General features: G+C 36.7%; 1 protein-coding gene and 1 long non-coding RNA gene across 2 annotated transcripts; one reads left to right on the forward strand and one right to left on the reverse strand.

Annotated features, from left to right (window-relative positions):
• The first annotated feature begins 439 nt into the window (after nucleotides 1-439).
• Nucleotides 440-6,862, forward strand: LOC121267393 (auxin response factor 18). The gene is made up of 14 exons (XM_041171262.1): nucleotides 440-1,176; nucleotides 1,601-1,716; nucleotides 1,879-1,974; nucleotides 3,335-3,391; nucleotides 3,704-3,856; nucleotides 3,956-4,040; nucleotides 4,204-4,294; nucleotides 4,382-4,546; nucleotides 4,650-4,763; nucleotides 4,850-4,922; nucleotides 5,244-5,391; nucleotides 5,465-6,054; nucleotides 6,149-6,336; nucleotides 6,427-6,862. The coding sequence occupies exons 1-14, from the start codon at nucleotides 1,122-1,124 to the stop codon at nucleotides 6,572-6,574; spliced, it is 2,079 nt and encodes a 692-aa protein (XP_041027196.1). The 5' UTR covers nucleotides 440-1,121; the 3' UTR covers nucleotides 6,575-6,862.
• LOC121267403 lies at nucleotides 6,607-6,995 on the reverse strand. Its single transcript, XR_005940983.1, has 2 exons — nucleotides 6,888-6,995; nucleotides 6,607-6,835 (listed from the first exon to the last, which is right to left on the reverse strand). It is a non-coding gene; the product is annotated as an uncharacterized LOC121267403 (long non-coding RNA).
• Between the last annotated feature and the right edge of the window lie 10,694 nt (nucleotides 6,996-17,689).

The following is a 17,689-nucleotide window of genomic DNA, read 5'->3' on the forward strand; positions in this document are numbered from 1 at the left end:
AATAACGAGTTGTTGCTAAGAGTGATTTAGGTGTCGTTTAGATAGTGAATTTGGATGAGATGAATTATGATAAAAGTTGAAGATTCAATAAAATATTGTTAGAATATTATTTTTTAATATTATTATTATTTTAAAATTTAAAAAATTTGAATTCAAACTTAAGTTTGGCAACATTTCGTATTAACTATTATTTTTAACCTTATAATGAAAAGATTTTAATAATCTGAAAAAGATGAAGACAAGCTAGCATAATCTCGACTTAGGCTGTTGGTAACCGTATTATGATGAATATAATTATTTATATATGTATATAGCTATCTTAAGGTGTATCCAACAATTTAAAATTTGTTTGTTAGGAAAGAAAAGAAAAGGGAAGTAAAAAAAAAAAAAAAAAAGTAAAGCCAAGGGACTGCCAGCACTTCACAAGCTTGAAGAATGAATTTTGTGGGCCAATAATGAGTGTTTTATCCAGCGTTGGTGGAGAAGAAAAGTAGGAGGATGGGAAGTATCATAGACTAGTCCCAAGGAAACTAGACTTTAAAGGGTCTATTGAGCAAACTACAAAGGGAGGGGCAGTATTAGCAAAGTGAGAAGAGTGGTGGAGTGAGAAACTACAGGTGGGAAAGAGACCAGAGACTAGAGAGAGAGAGAGAGAGAATTTATTAATATGGCTGCAAATTTGGGGATTTGGTAACGTCGATTCAGCTCCTTGGAAGAGCGAGAGAACCAAACCAGCAACAACGACAACGCCAACACCACCCAGAAGAGGAAGAAGAAGAAGAAGAGGAAGTGAGAGAGAGCCTCTGGACAAAGCAAACATAAGGCTGTGTTTGGGGACCTAAAGACAAAAGTGAAGCAGAGAGCCTTGCAGTCGTTACAAAACAGCAACATCGACATCACGAATCATTATGATTGCTGCCATAACCTTTGTGTATGCGTAGTCGTTTTCTCTCTTTCTGGGTCATCTTGCTCGTGAATGGGGTAGCCTATTCTTACTGAGCTGCGTGAGAAGACAAGACACTAGACAGACAGATACACCTTGAGCTTGCTGCTTTCTTTTTACTTGTTTTCAAAGGTTTTAATTTTCTTTTGCGAAGTCGCTTGTTGTGGCCTTTGATTGAATGGTGCATCTGGAGGAGAGTCCAAGGGGCTCGTCGATTTCTCATGCGGAAACGGGTAAGTTTGGTGGGTTAGCGCGAATGCGTCTCCGTTTAATTGTCTAGAAAGTTGTGGAAAGGGTGAAGAAATGAAAGCGTAAAAGATAGATATTACATTCACTCTTTGGGTACGAAGACAACGCAGTAAAATTAATTGAAATGAGGATTCTCAATCTCTATGCTTTTCCACCCATTCTGAGTTTCAAGAAAATGTGAAAACTTGTTTCTTATGAGCCAAGTATCAGTCTTAAGCTTAGTCCAGCGAAGGGTCTGATTTGTCAACTCAAAGGATAAATTGGTGTTAAAAGTCATGAGTTTCTTCATTTTCCTACGTTTTCTGGGCAACCAAGCCTAGCAGAAGCTCTCCCAGCTACCAAATGAAGCTGAATCTCAAGACCCAGTTCTTATTTTTTCTGACTTTTTTTTCTTTTGAGTTTTTGTAGGGTCTGGAGTTGATGATCTATATACCGAGCTATGGAAGTTATGTGCGGGGCCTCTGGTGGATGTGCCGAGGCCCGGGGAGAGAGTCTTCTACTTTCCTCAGGGTCACATGGAACAAGTTAAGCAAACTCTTCCACTTCATTGTTCTTTTGCTTTTTTCTTCTTTCTGTTTTCAGTGTTTCCGAAAAATGATCAAAGTTTTGCATTTTTTTTTTTTTTTTTTTTTGTTGTTGTTGTTGTGCTTGTTTTCAAACTTTGATTGCTTTTGTTGGTTTTGTAGTTGGAAGCATCAACAAATCAGGAGCTGAATCAGCAAATCCCTCTGTTCAATCTTCCTTCTAAGATCCTTTGTGGTGTTGTTGACATTCGATTACTGGTATTCACTATTCTGTCTCTGATCTTGGTTTCTATATTTGTCTTTCTTATTTTGTTCGGTTAATTGTAAAATTATTATTTAAGTGTTTAGGGATTTGCAAAAAGAACTCTTTAGGTTTCTAATTTTCGCAATTAACATCATCAGTTTACAAATTTTATTAAGTTCATCCATTTTCCGTCAAACTGATTAATGGCAAAGTTGCCACGCAGCAATCAATCAATTTCGACATGTGGCATTCAAATGTCACGTTAGCACTTTTATAAAAATCTGTTAATCTCAAAAATCTTAAAACTAAGAAAAAAAATATTAAAAGTGTAAATATTATTTTAAAAAAGTTACAAATATTGGAAAAAAAAACCCTCAAAACTTAAAAATCAAAAGCTAAAAACAAAAAATATACAATTAATTCTTAACATAAAAATGATTAAAACAACATCTTAACACTTAAATTAAAAAATCATAAAATTAAAAACAGAACTTAAAGCAGAAATAGTAATTAATGTTTTATGGAAAAGTAAAAAAAGAAGACAAAACTACCTCTCTCATGTGGGTGGCAACCACCCACAGGGGGGGGGGGGAAGGAATTGGGAGTCATGTGGCTAAAGGCCCACTTAGGATTGCAGGGTGGCTGATGAGCCACCCCATGAAGGGTGAGAGCTTCCCCCTCACTGGGTGTGCCGTTGCCACCCCAGGGTGATCGATGTGGCCAAAGGTAGCATTTGAATAATTTTTATGTTTCATCTTCTTTCTTTTTCTCTTTTGAATATTTTATATTAATTATTTTTTAATTTTCAAGTTTTTTAAAACGTTTATAACTTTTTTAAATAATATTTACAATTTCTAAAGTATTTTTCTTAAGTTTTTAAATTTTCTTAATCTATTTAAATTTTTAAATTTTATTATATTTTAAGTAAATGCCACAAGTCAAACTCTGATTGGCTGCCATGCGGCAACCTCATAATTAATCAATTTGTTAGAAGATGGATGGAGAAACTTAGGCCTTGTTTGGTTATACAAATGAGATGAGATGAGATGAAAGTTGAAAGTTGAATAAAATATTATTAGAATATAATTTTTTAATATTATTTTTGTTTTAGGATTTGAAAAAGTTGAATTGTTTTTTGTATTTTTTTTGGGAGTTTGAAAAAGTTGTAATGATTAGATGAAATGAGATGAGATGAGATGGTTTGTTTAGGCCTTAATTGCAAAAAATTGTAAACTCAATAAGTTAATTGTGTAATTAGAATCTGCGGAGTTTTTTATTTTTTTGCAAATTCTTGAAAATCCAGGAACTGATTTTGCGATTAACCCTTTTCTAAAACCTATTTTTGTTTGAAATCTTTGTTCAATTTTTTTATAGGCTGAACAAGAAACGGACGAGGTTTATGCGCAGATCACTCTGCACCCGGAATTAGATGTAAGAATTTGTTTCTCTTGTATCATTAACTAATTAACATGTAGAAAAAAAGGTAAGTGGACCTAAGATCCATATTTTTCATTCTTTTGGTCTACCCAGTTTTTGAAGAAATGATCCATAAGGTAATTGTGTTGGTTCCCTCAAATTAAAAACCATTTAAAAACATTTCTAAACAAGGAGAAGTTTTTCATTCATTGAGCTTTCTTTTGTTGAATTTTCTGGCAATCAATTGGTGCCAAACAGAAGTGGCCAACTTTATGAATAAGGTATTCAAATAGAAAGAATTTATTTGTGGTTATGGTGATATTACAGCAAAGTGAGCCTAAAAGTCCCGATATATGCCCACCCGAGCCACCGAGGCAAACAGTGCATTCATTTTGCAAGATTTTAACGGCTTCAGATACGAGCACTCACGGGGGGTTCTCAGTTCTTCGAAAGCATGCCACCGAATGCCTGCCTCAGTTGGTAATAACTCTTATTTTATGTTTTGGTGTCTCATACTGTAGTTCTAGTGGTTGATTGAAAGCTTTACACATGTACTGCTTGCTGTTTATGTTTTGGTAGGATATGACCCAAGCAACACCAACACAGGAATTGGTAGCCAAGGACCTTCATGGGTTTGAGTGGAAGTTTAAGCATATATTTAGAGGTAATGCATTTGAATTTTGTACCATTGACAGTTTTTTACCTTGTGAACCGATGCTTTGTTGTTCAATTTCTGGAAGACATGCTTGTCTATTTCGTTCAAAGCAAACCTACCTGACCTTTTTTAATTTCTGGAATTATGTTTCTCCTTTCTACTCAATGATTAGGCCAACCGCGTAGGCATTTGCTCACAACGGGATGGAGTAATTTTGTCACTTCCAAGAGATTGGTTGCAGGAGATGCCTTTGTGTTTCTGAGGTACCATACATTTTTTTTGTGCACAGAGTGAGATCTATGCATCTTTTGGTAGCTGAGCTTTTCTGTTTATAATAACTTGTTATGCAGGGGCGAAGATGGTGAATTGAGAGTAGGTGTTCGACGTCTTGCTCGCCAGCAGAGTCCCATGCCTTCATCTGTGATATCTAGCCAAAGCATGCATCTTGGAGTGCTTGCTACTGCTTCTCATGCTGTTTTGACCCATACTCTTTTTGTGGTTTATTACAAGCCAAGGTTTGATTGATTTGTTCTTTAATTTGTAAATTCAAGTTTATCATATTAGTCGATCATTCTTTTTATTTAACTTTGGTTTCTTTCATATGACGAGTTTGTTTAGGACTAGTCAGTTCATTATAAGTGTCAACAAATATCTTGAGGCCATTAATAATGGGTTCTCAGTTGGCATCCGCTTCAAGATGAGATTTGAGGGTGAAGACTCTCCAGAAAGAAGGTAACAATATAATATTTGTTTTGGGCATTGGGTCCTACTCTTTTTTATCTTGATTGTTGATTTCTATTTGAAATTTGTTTGGTCAGATTCTCGGGAACCATAGTTAGGGTCGAGGATATATCTGCAGGGTGGTCAGATTCTAAATGGCGGTCACTGAAGGTTGTAAATAGTTTCTTTGTGTTGAATGAAAGAAAATTTATTCAAACGAGGAAAAATACAATAATTATACTTGCACAATACAAGCAGTTAAGCTGTAATTTCATACATCCACACACCTGAACAAAGAAATCTCAAAACAAAATAGAAACAAAAGCTCAAGCAAATGCAGATAATGCAGAGGTTGAGAATAGTTTCATTTAGACATCTTTTTTTTTTTTTTTTTTTTTTTTTTTTATAAGTAGTTTCATTTATACATCTAAATGCTGGCATATTGATTGTCTTGTTTTTAATACTTGCTTGTTCCGATTTCTTCCCTTTCAGATTCAATGGGATGAACCTGCAACCATTCAAAGACCAGAGAGGGTTTCCCCTTGGGAGATAGAGCCTTTTGTTGCTTCTGCATCCATGAATCTTGCTCAACCGGTTGTAAAGAGCAAGAGGCCCCGACCTGCTGATATTCCATCTTCTGGTATGAGAATCTATTTATTGGACTTCTTAGCGTATTTAAATGTTTGTTTTTTACGTGATCCATTGGAATGCAGAAATCACCAACTCTGCAGCCTCGGCCATTTGGTATCATGGATCAACCCAGTCCCATGAGTTGACCCAATTGAGTGCTGCTGCTGAGGTCCAAAGCTGTGAAACTAGTGTTGCTTGGCCTTCTAGGTTGAAAGAAATAAATAACAACAGATCAAGAGTTCGTGCAGAAGGCACGTGGTCCTGTTCTCCACATGTGAACATCTCTCTAGATCTTTTCTCCGATTCACTGGAGGATAACAAAACCGTAACATTACAGTCGACTCTCTCTGATTTTCTCTCTCCAGTTTCATCAAGGCTAAGCAATGGTCTGGCAAATGACCATGTGGAAAAGGAGATAAAATCAGAGATTTCTCTTGGTTGCCGGTTATTTGGGATTGATTTGACAAAAAACTCTGAAACCATTGCACTAGCAACAATGGTGTCTGGTGGTGCAAAAGGACAGAGCCCAACTGCAGCATCTAAAGTTAACACACTGCGTAAACCAGATGTTAAGTCCTCGAATGAACAGAAGCAACAACTTATACCAGATGAGTCACTGAAGGAGACACAGAGCAAGCAGGGCTCCACTCTTTCCACCAGAACTCGCACTAAGGTAAACTTTATGGTAATTGCTGGTTAGATATGATTTGTGCTGTTTCTTATATTATTAATTCCAATGACAACAAACTCTGTTCTCCATGGAGAAGGTGCAAATGCAAGGGGTTGCTGTTGGTCGTGCCATTGACTTGACTGTGTTGAAGGGGTACAATGATCTCATAGATGAGCTGGAGAAAATGTTTGAGATTAAAGGGGAGCTTTGTCCACAGAACAAATGGGCAGTTGTTTTTACAGATGATGAGAATGACATGATGCTTGTGGGCGATGATCCGTGGCTGTAAGTAGTTACAAATTGGTCTACTATGCAATTCCATTTCCCATTCTATAGGTACTGGGTTTATTGACTCTATTACTTTCATAACTGCAGAGAGTTTTGTAAGATGGCGAGGAAAATCTACATATATTCAAGTGAGGAAGTGAAGAAGATGACTACAAGATGCAAACTTGCTGCCTCATTATTAGAAGGTGAAGGCACTATTGGAAGCACAGACTCGGAGCATGGAGCTGAAACTTGATAGTCTTATCTTTATTTTTTGGCTGTATTTTGTTCTGCTTTCTTTGCTTGAGGGGGTGGGTTGCTGGTGGTTTGGTTTGCTCAGAATTTTGGAGCTTCCACATCAACTGCCAAAAAGTTTACCAGATGGATTGGGTCTTTGTTTTGTTTTTTTGTTTTTAATGTAAGGAATGGTGGACTTTATTCTGAATTAGAGGAACTTAAAAGCATATACCTTGTTTTTGGGGTTGTTGGTCTAACATTGATCTGTCTATAAGAATACCTATGTATTTGCATTTTGAAGTCAGCTAACATTGATCTGTCTATAAGAATACCTATGTATTTGCATTTTGAAGTCAGCTTACCCTGATTTCTTGTTCGTTGTCATCATGTTCTTGTCTTGTAATTTCTGCTGTCCGAGCGTGGCTTAGTAATTCCTGCTCAGAAGAGACCATTATTGTATGCAGAAGAGAAGTGAAAGGGTGTCTTTCCATTCGTGTCATTTTAAAGCAACCCTACCGTTGGTAAGCTGAATGTAAAGAATAAGAAGGTTTTGGTTGGCAAGTAGGTGATGTGGTTTTGGCAAACACAGACTTCAGACTTGGGCACACTTCCGATGCTTTGAAGAATTTAGGGAATAGCAGCCCCCAATCATTTTGCTCACTCAGAGTTACCATTAGTGTAGTTGCATTTTTTTTTTTCTTTTTCTTACAAATATTTTTAAAAATCTTTAAACATTTTTTTAAAAAATACACAAATTTACTAGTAATTATTCTTTAAAACCATTAAAAAATAAAAAGAAATAAATAGAGTCAAGGCAAATGGTAATAACATGAGAATTATGTTAATAGTAATAAGATAATTTGTAAATAGTGGTGAGATAGTTTGAGTTGAGTATTTTTAGAGTTTTGAGAAATGAGAAAAAAAGTTAAATAAAAAATATTATAAAGTTAAAATATTATAATAATATACTTTTATAATATTATGTTTGTTTGAGATTTAAAAAAGTTAGAATTATTTTTTATTTGAAAGTTTGAAAAAATTATGATAATTATATTTAAAAATAAAATAAAATGAGATCAGATAAAAATTTTACGTCTCATAAGTTTCAAACAAGCCCTAAGGCCACGTAGCATTTTCCAAGAATTTAAAACAGAAACACAAGCAGAGGAGTGGTGGTTTGGAGTGGTTGTCGGGGATGCTGACTTTGGAGACACAGAGACTTTCATGCTTGTATTGCAAGTTGTTGAGGAGGCAAGTGTTGTTTCACCTCTAACGTGTTTTGTAAGTTGTCGAAAAAGAGGAGGCAAGTGTTGTTTCACCTCTTAAAGGAAGAAGTTTTTTTTTTTATTATTTATTAAGATTGAGGGAAAAATAAACTTTGTGAAGGTGTAAAGTTGAGTTTGACAAGGACGTGAAGATATGGTGGCAAGATCCTCTGTTGTACACCATCTTTTTTGGCAGTCAAAAAAGGGTGGCCGAGTGGCGGACTGCTTGATTCTCCAAAGCAATCAGGTCACGAAAAAAAAAAAAAAAAAAAAAAAAAAAAAAATTATATATAAGTAATACTACATATAGTCATAAGTATACAAGTAATGTACGTTCTTTTGAAAAACGTAAAAAAAAAAAAATATTAGTTTACCTCCACTTTGAACGTTTGTGTATTTATTTTTTAAAAAAAAAATCTTTTTTTTTTTTACTTTATGATTAAGAAATTAATTTTTAGTGTATTGGTGTATTTTTTTTATTTTTTAAAAATATTTAAATATGCTAAAAAATATAAAAAATTAATAAAAACACACATTTGTGCTAGACGGCACGCCCAGCGGGCGACAGCCTAGCAAAACTCAAAAAGGACATGGTGATAATTGCTAAAAAATGTGTTGCATGAGGGTACCTTGTACATTTTTCTTGTCACTTGAATGGATGAAAATATTCTTCAATGTGTGGTATCCTTCTTCCTTATTTGATTATCCTTATGATAATTACGTCTTATTTTTAAATGGTTAAGGACCGATAGGCTTGAGAAATCACGCCTAAAACTAATGAGGAAAGCCCTTCTTCCTTACATCTGAGCGCGGGCAAGAACTACCAGATCGACCATCAAATCTTCACGCATATCTTTGGTCATATGTTACATTGTCACCATAGGATGGTCTCGGCATAGCCATCTATTGTTCCTAACTGTCCCTAAATTTTCATATATGTAGTCATCTCACATTCAACTGAGGAGTTGCATAGTATTGCTTGGTTCAATGGGTCATTTGGCAGAAATCACACCTAAACCCAATGAGGAAATCACTTATTCCTTCCATCCAAGTGAGGACAAGAACCAGCGAACCAGCCGGCAAATCTCCACTCCTGTCTTTGGTCATATGTTACAGCATCTGCACGGGATGGCCTTGGCATGGCCATCTGAGAAAATTAACTATTCTTGCCAGTGATAAAGTTCAAATCATCCTTAAAATCACTACTGTTGGGGATAATGATTGATAGTGGTCCTCACTCACAAAACCATTGTAAACCACCACTTGAAAAGAAAGGGTCATTCAACCATATTATTGGCATTCACCACCTCATTAGCACAACAAACATTAAGATTAACCATCGAGCAACCAATATGCAAACACTTAGCCTGCCATGCTCTAAAGCTCGCCCATTGCTAGCCTCCAACAGTTAGACCAAAAAAAAAAAAAAAGTATGCTATTGTGTGGGTTTATTGAGCAATACCTATCTCAAAAAGATCTTGTTTAGGATCAGAGAATAGGAAGAAAATATGCTATTACTAAAGATTGTTGAGCAAGGCCGTCTTCAGAAGACCCTGCTCAGGATCATCGAGTGGGAAGAAAGTATGCTCTTTCTTTGGATTTCCGAGTAAGGCCGTTTTCACAAGACCCTGCTTGAGATCATCAAGTTAGAAGAAAATATGCTATTGCTCAGGATTCTCAAGCAAGGCCTATCTTCACTAAACATTGCTCAGGATCACCGAGCAGAAAGAAAGTTTGCTCTTGCTCGAGATTCTGGAGAAAGGCCCATCTTTACAAGACCCGGGTAAGGAATCATCAAGCGGGAAGAAAGTATGTCCTTTCTCGGAATTATCGAGCAATGTTGATCTTCACAAGAAGTTGCTTTGGATAATCAAGCAGAGGAAGAAAATAAGACTTTACTCAAATCACCGAGCAAGGCCAGTGCTCTTGCTCGAGATTCCCAAGCATGGCCTATCTCCACAAGACCCTGTTCAGGACTCTTGATCGGAAAGAAAGTATACTCTTGCTCGGAATTATCTAGCAAAGCCAATCTTGACAAGAAGCTACTCATGATAATCGACAGATGAAGAAAATAAGTCCTTACTTGGGATCATCGAGCAAGGTCAATGCTCTTGCTTGGGATTCTCAAGCAAGACTTATCTCCACAAAACCCTGCTCGAGATCATCGAAGAAAAGTATGTTGTTGCTCGCAATTACAAAGTAAGACTGATCTTCACAAGAAACTACTTAGGATAATCTAGCAGAGGAAGAAAATAAGCTCTCGCTCTGGATCACAAAGCAAGGCCAATACTCTTGCTTTGAGATTCCTGAGCAAGCCTTATCTTCATCAGACCCTGCTCGGGATCACCGAATATGAAGAAAGTATGCTCTTGCCCAGGTTTATCGAGCAAGGTCGATTTTGCAAGAAACTAATCGGGATAATCGAGTAAAGGAATAAAATAAGCTCATATTCGAGATCACCAAGTAAGGTCGATCTCTATAAGACCTTGTGACCTCGGCAAGCATTTTGGAGAGCAAGGTGCCCGCCAAGGAAATCAAAAGCACTTGCCCCCTCATGAGGGGACAAGCCATCAATGAGCATTCCAAGCACACCACCACCTACGACCTAGGATCGACAATATCACATACACACACACACACGCATATATATATATATATATATATATATATATATATATATATACACACACACAATGTGCACTCTTAACAGGGAACCAATCACGAGCCATGCACATGCACGCTTAACTAGTGCTTAAAAGAAATGTAAGAGAAATTTTTTGTTTAAAGTGAGATTTTATCTCAAATATTTTGTATAACTCCAAAACTTTAACTCATTACAAATCAAATTAGTTTTGTTGTAATCTGTTGTAATGTGTTAAGAGAAATACTATTGTCATAAATAGGCTTTACATAAGTAAACTTACAAATTGACGTAATTTCATGTGATACATTAGATCTACTATATAATATCAACCTAATCTTTGAACAAATTCTCCCTTTTCTTCAGTACTTGAGGCATGCATATATGGGTATAATTTGCCTCTAGTCTTTTCCCTTCATTTTAGGGTTTTATTAGTATTGTTTGCATTTAACATGTAAGTAAACGCATTTAATTGCTCATAAACACAATTAATTTAGATTGAAAGTTGTAAGTGATGTGAAATGGGTAAAAATAACCTAAGCCAATATGGCATCCACAATCTAATCCATTGGGTGGTTTTCATTAGGAAAAATAGAGAAAAATGAGATAAGGAGACAAATGTTGAGGAAAGGAAGGCAATGTGTTAGAGGGAAGTGAAGGAAATGAGGGGAAAAGAGAGAGAAAGAAAGGGTCAGGAATGCAAAAGTTGACAACGAAGTGACCTAAATTCGAATTCTTCACCAATCACTAACAACTCAATAAAAAGGATCAGATCAGCTAAAAGAAGGAATCTCTTTTGGACTACTTCAGGGCAACTTCACAAAAGAGTTTATTCAGCCTCCAAATGGGAAACTCCAGTTTTATCATTTGCACAGTGAAGTAAAAGACCATAAGAGACTATCAAATACTCTCATTATAGTGGATTTGCTCTCAAAATGACCCATGGATGTAGGTCATGTGCCGAACTATATAAATCTATGTGTGTGTGTCTCTCTCTCTCTATATATTTGCTACATTTATTTTCTATTTACTGCTACGGATGTACATATGAGCATTGTATTTCTTCTCTATAATGTCATCGTGGGCTTCAAACGACACCGACCAAGACCCAAGTCATCACCGTGGGCCGGGTGTGACTCTTTCTTCATTTTCGACTTGTTCCTACAAAACAAGTCTTAACAATTGGTGCAACCTGTGGGATCTGATTATTCTCTACACCGGAAGTAGGAGAATAAGGATCTTCCGGTGTACAAAATCATCCCCGAACGAGTAGATAAATTCCTCTTAGATGAGTGTTCTCAACTTTACATCTTTTATTTTTACAAATACTACTACTGGAAAATCAAGGGACGAGAACCCAAAGCCCGGGCTTGCACTGTGCCTACATCTCATCATTACAACTTTTTCAAATTTTCATAAAAAATATAATAAACAATTCAATTTTTTCAAATCTTAAAATAATAATAATATTAAAAAATAATATTATAACAATATTTATTAAACTTTCATCTTAACTCATCTCATCTCAATACATTATCTAAATGGCACCTTAAAGTGCACAGTGCACATGAAGAGCATCCCGATCGTGCATGGCATGCATGGTGCAATATGAGTGCACGTCACCGTGCACCCTAGAACCCTTCGCCCAACCACTGTGGGCGCATAGGCATGGCCCATGCAACGTGCCCAGCCGGCCACACCGGATTGCATCTCCTTACCCTCATGGTGGGTCACGAGTTGTTCATCCACCATGGGCTTGCTGCCAATGTGCTTCCCCGCCACGACAGGAAACTTCTCAGCCATACTTAGTTGGCACAGTCACTTGCCCACAACAGGTGCTCACCAGCAGTGAGTACTCGCCCATAACGTGTTACCCGCCACGATAAGTGTACACCATGGTGCCACCATACATGGTTTCTCAACATCTAACCACAATCAAGCAAAGTGGCTCAGGTTTGTAGATCTCAAAATTATAGTTTGGCTTATTCACGTTGATTCATTTGGTTTTTTGTGGAAACTTCCCTAGCGGATGGTTGAGCTCTAGATCCTGTCGAAGCAGCGCAGTCAAGATCCATCTTCCATCCTACCAGATTGGTCAAGCTCTACCTCCTGAAGCAATAGTGCAATCGAGCTCTGTCTCCCATTATAACAGCGTGGTTGAGTTCCATCTCACGCCCCACCAGGTCGGTCAAGCTTTGTCTCCCGACAAACCATACAGGTCAAGCTCTGTCTGCTGTCGTAGTAGCACGATCGAGATCTGGCTCCCATCCTACCAGATCAATCGAGCTCCATCTCTTGCCCTACTAGATCAGTCAAGCTCTGTCTCTCGAAGCACCAAATTGGTCAGGCTTTGTCTCCTAAGGCACCACAATCAACAGAGGGAACACCTATCCCAAGTGTCTCACTCCCTTCCTGCCATAAACCAATGCTCTGCGCTTGCACCCATCGATCAACAGATGGAACACCTCTCCTAATTGTCCTAGTTTCTCCTCGCCTCAACGCAGTAGAGTCCATCTCCCGCCAAAGTAGATGCTCCGAGCTCACACCCAACAATCAACGGAGGGAACACCTCTCCCAAGTATCCCACTCCCTTCCTGCCATAAGTTGATACTTCGTGCTTGCACCCTCAACGAAGGAAACACCTTTTCCAAGTGTCCATGCTTGCACTCGAAAATTAATGGAGGGAACACTTCCCTCAAATGTCCCTCTCCCTCCCTTCCATAAGTCAATGCTCTGTACTCATACTCTAGTAATCATAGGAGGGAGCACATCTCCTAACTTTCCCAGTTCTCCTCGTCAACCAACACGGTCAAGTCCATCTCCTATTTGGCTACTTAAGGCAATGCTCCACACTCGCAGCCTAGCAATCATAGGAGGGAACACCTCTCCCAAGTGTCTTAGTCCCTCCTCACCACCTAGCGCGGTCGAGCAAGCCTCCCTCCTGGTTCAAAACTGAGCTCCACGCTCGCATCTGGATAGCAACGTCAAGACGACATCTTTTCTAGCAAATGCCAAGTGTTTACACTCGTACCACAACTGCAACTAGTGGGTTACCTCTGTAACAAGCCTTTGAGCTCCACAACCACCTCGTGAGGCTTTCCTTCAGGAACGATTCGAAGGGTTCGACAACAGCTCAAGTTGGTTCAAGGGGTCGACGGGCTCTCTGAGCAATTAAGTGTGGGTTACTACAATCAAACTCTAACATCAACACCAAAATGGAAATATCAAACAACAACTCACATCAAAGGGCAAAAATCCATTGAATGCTCACAAGAATACACACTCCTTACTTTCAGGCAAACATTCGCAACTAAGTCGAGCTCTGCGCTCACCACCTAGCATGGTCGAGTCATCTCCCGCCTAGCTCTACAAGCCAAGCACCACGGTCAAGTCACCTATCGTCTAGCTCTAAATGTCGAGCTCCATGCTAGCCACCTAGCACGATCGAGCCATCTCTCGCCTAGATCTCCAGGCCAAGTTCCTCGCTCAGAGGTCTCCATTACATACTTCACACAAAGAGAAGACCAAGGACCAATTTCTAGAATTTATTTTTCTACAAGATTTACTGGATTATCTCTATTGCGGCTTGACTTGAATATTCACAAGGTCTTCTTGTTGAGCAAGTCGACTTTAAGAAATGTGGGCATGCTAAAAGGGATAAAAATAGCCCAGGCCCAATATGACATCCATAGCCTAGTCAATTGGGTGGTCTTCATCAAGAAAAATAGAGAAAAAAGAGATGAGAGGGACAAAGATTGAGGAAATGAGGGCAAGGCGTCAGAGGGAAGTGACAGAAATGAGAGAACAAGAGAGCAAAAGTGGACAATAAAGTGACATAAAGTCAAAATTTTCACCAACCATTGACAAAGGCTCAATAAATGGGATTAGATCGGCTAAAAGAAGAAATCTCTTCTGAACTTCTTATGGGCAACTTCACAAGAGAGCTTCTTCAACCCTCAGACGGGAAAATTCACGCAAATCTGTGTGTCTCCGTAAGCTACAGTAAGCTACGAGAGCTCATAAGAGACTATAAAATACTCATATTATAATAGATTTGCCCTACAAACGACCTATAGATGTTGGACCTGTGCCGAATCACGTAAATATGTATCTCCGTATTTATATTTACTATATTTATTTTCTATTTGCTGCTACGAATGTATGTACGGGCACCGTATTGCTCCCCAAAAATGCTATTGTGGGCTCCAAATGACAACAACCAAGATCTGAGTTGTCATTGTGGGCCGGACATGACTTTTTCTCTCTTTTCAGTCTGTTCTTACAAAACAGGTATTAACATGATGTGTTTGGAGCATTTGATGGTAACCTATTTTTCAAGAGAATATTTCTTACAAAAGAAAGGGAACATCAGTCAGTTTGCTGTCTTAAGAATTTAAAAAAAAAAAAAAATGTGTAGTTTTTCAAATTAACAGGTTGAAGAGTCATTTAGAGATGCATGGTTAAGATTGCACAGTGCAGAACGTGCAGGAAACCGTTCATTTGTTTGCTACGTCTATTTGCATGTCCACCTCCGTCGGGACCAGATGCTTTTTGCTTTTTTTATCCCAAGTACTTGTATTTAAATTTGGATAATGCCAGATAAAGTTTTAGAATGTGTAATTATTGTATATTTTTTTTTTATTAAAAATTAAAATTCACTATTAAAAAATAATTTTTTATATAAATTTTAGATTTATTTATTTTTTTAAAGAAAGTGCGCGAGACTTATACATCTTAAAAGTGTAAAAATCATTTATCTTTATGTTTTGACTGTGTTTTTTAAACTGCTAGAGTAATGCTATTATGTCTCTAATTTATATCATTCACTTTGTTTCTTGATGTGGCAAAATGGTGCCATGTGGCATATTTAAAAAATTAAAAAATATATATTCAAAACAAAATGAGGTCTGAAAACATAAAAAGATGAAGATTAAAATTCTAGATTTCCTCCTCCATTTTATGTTTGTGTTTTAAATTATTTTAATAAGCCAATTAGCACTACATTAAAAGAGTAAAATGAGTTATATAAATTAGAGGCGGAATAACGGTACTCTTTCAAATAGGACTGTTGCTTTTTTTTTTTTCTTTTTTTTTTTTTTTCCTCAGCAAATAGGATTGTTGCTTGTACAGAAAATTTGAATATATCAGACGGAAACTATCGTGTCTATAATGCAGAAAATAAAAAGGTAATGGCATTTATAAATATGGATTTTGAAATTTCCTTCTGTTCTTCCCAATAAAGATATCAGCATTAGGTGAGAATCGTGAGATTAGGTCGAGCCGAGGCTGAACAAGTAGAGAAGCCCAAAGAGGAATTTGGGCGCAGTATGGTTAAGCCTATCTTTTCCTAAACCTTATTTGGGCGACAAGAAAGCATAAAGAAGATGAAGAAGTCATGCAGATATGTTGTTTGGCACTGTTTCTTGTGGGCTTTCTATGACAGTGCAGTACATGTTACTGCTCTGTCTTTTCATATGGGCCTATGCGGAGTGCTCATTGTCAACCTCCCATCTCTATTTTTTATCTTCGATTTTTATCATCATTTATAATTATGAATTATGTAACTATCTTGTAATTACTTTATAAAAAATAAATAAAATATAAGATCTACATAAAAAAAAAATTTAATAATAGACTTCACTCTTTTTCAAAACGATTATGCGGCGTTACGCACTTCATGATTGTATGTAAAATTACTTTTCAATTATATACTATATTTTAATTGGTTTCATAAATCAAACATTTAAACAATATAACAAAGTCAATCTTAGGAAACAATGAAACTTCATAGAATCTTTCCGTTCAAGTATAAGTAATTTGCATTTTCATATGATTAATTCTACATATAACAGTGAAGTGTATAATACCACGTAATCACTTTGAAAAATAGTAAAATTTGTTATTAAAAAATTAATTTTTTTTTCACGTTAGTTTTATATTTTATTATTTTTTTCAAAACGATTACGCGATGATTATACAATTCATATATATGTTTATTTCACTGAATCTATCTCCAAGATAGTGTCCAGATCACTGAGTCTCTCTTCTACACCAACCACCACCAATGATTGTATCCATCAACAACATTGTCAACTTTTGTAGTAAGTTAAAACTTGATAATATGGATATATAACACTTTGCTCCTCTAATTTGGCTAATAATATCAAATCGGGTCTATTCTCACATGCACTCATCTCCATGGCCTTTGTAGAAGGCAACCTCCCTCCACCACGTACCTACCACCATCAACTCGACCCACCAAATCCCTTAGAATCATGCGTGCATGGGTCCGTAATTAAAATTCGAGTGATGTCGCTTTCTTTTGATTAGTTGGCTTACACTACTTCTATCAAATCAAGATGCTCCCTAAATTTGTAAATAACATTACGGCACGTGGTACGTACTATCATCTTATCGTAGAAAGTTACGTCAAATTTGTATAGGATGGCGTGGGGTTTACTCAACAAGTTAAAAGAGGAAGGAACATACTTCAATGGGATTTGGGCGGGACTCCATCGTCTCATTCATAGTGCTTCACATGTAAGCTACATGATTTTAGAGGTTGAAGTTGATCACAAGTTATTGGACCTGTTACCGGTTTATTTTTTGTGTTTTATTTATATACGCTTTAGTTTTTGTAATGGAGTAATAAAATATTGTTGTCTAATAATATTGTAAATTTTTAAAACTTTTAAAAAATATTTAAAAATGTTAAAAAAATGATGTGAAAAAAAAAATTAACCCGCTATCTATTTTAAAAATATTTAGTTAATGTTCAAGGTAGTTTATTTTTAGCACACTTTTAAAGTGAGAAAAATATCTTACAAAAAGAATATTGTAGTAACTCGTGAAGAAAGTAATTAACCCGCTATCTATTTTATTTTTAAAAATTATTACATATATACTTTATATAGAAACAAACTTATAAATTGAAGTAGCTCAATATGAGATATGAGATGTCAACAGAAGGAAAATATGCGAAAACTTCCTTGATTTCTCATTGAATATTTGTGGTATTTATACACAGAATAGGACAAGAATAAAAGAATAATACTGTTACAATAACTTGAGAGCATAATAACAGATTTGTCTACTGTGCTATTCTAAAAGGAATATCGTGTCTGTTGTAAATGGCGTGACCCACTACTCAACCTCTCTGGTACAGTTGACGCGCAGTGCATGCTCGTCTGCTGTTTGTTGAAATGCTCCAGTGTTAAGTCAGTTATGC

This window comes from Juglans microcarpa x Juglans regia, chromosome 1D (genome assembly GCF_004785595.1).
Source record: "Juglans microcarpa x Juglans regia isolate MS1-56 chromosome 1D, Jm3101_v1.0, whole genome shotgun sequence".
Lineage (NCBI taxonomy): Eukaryota > Viridiplantae > Streptophyta > Magnoliopsida > Fagales > Juglandaceae > Juglans > Juglans microcarpa x Juglans regia.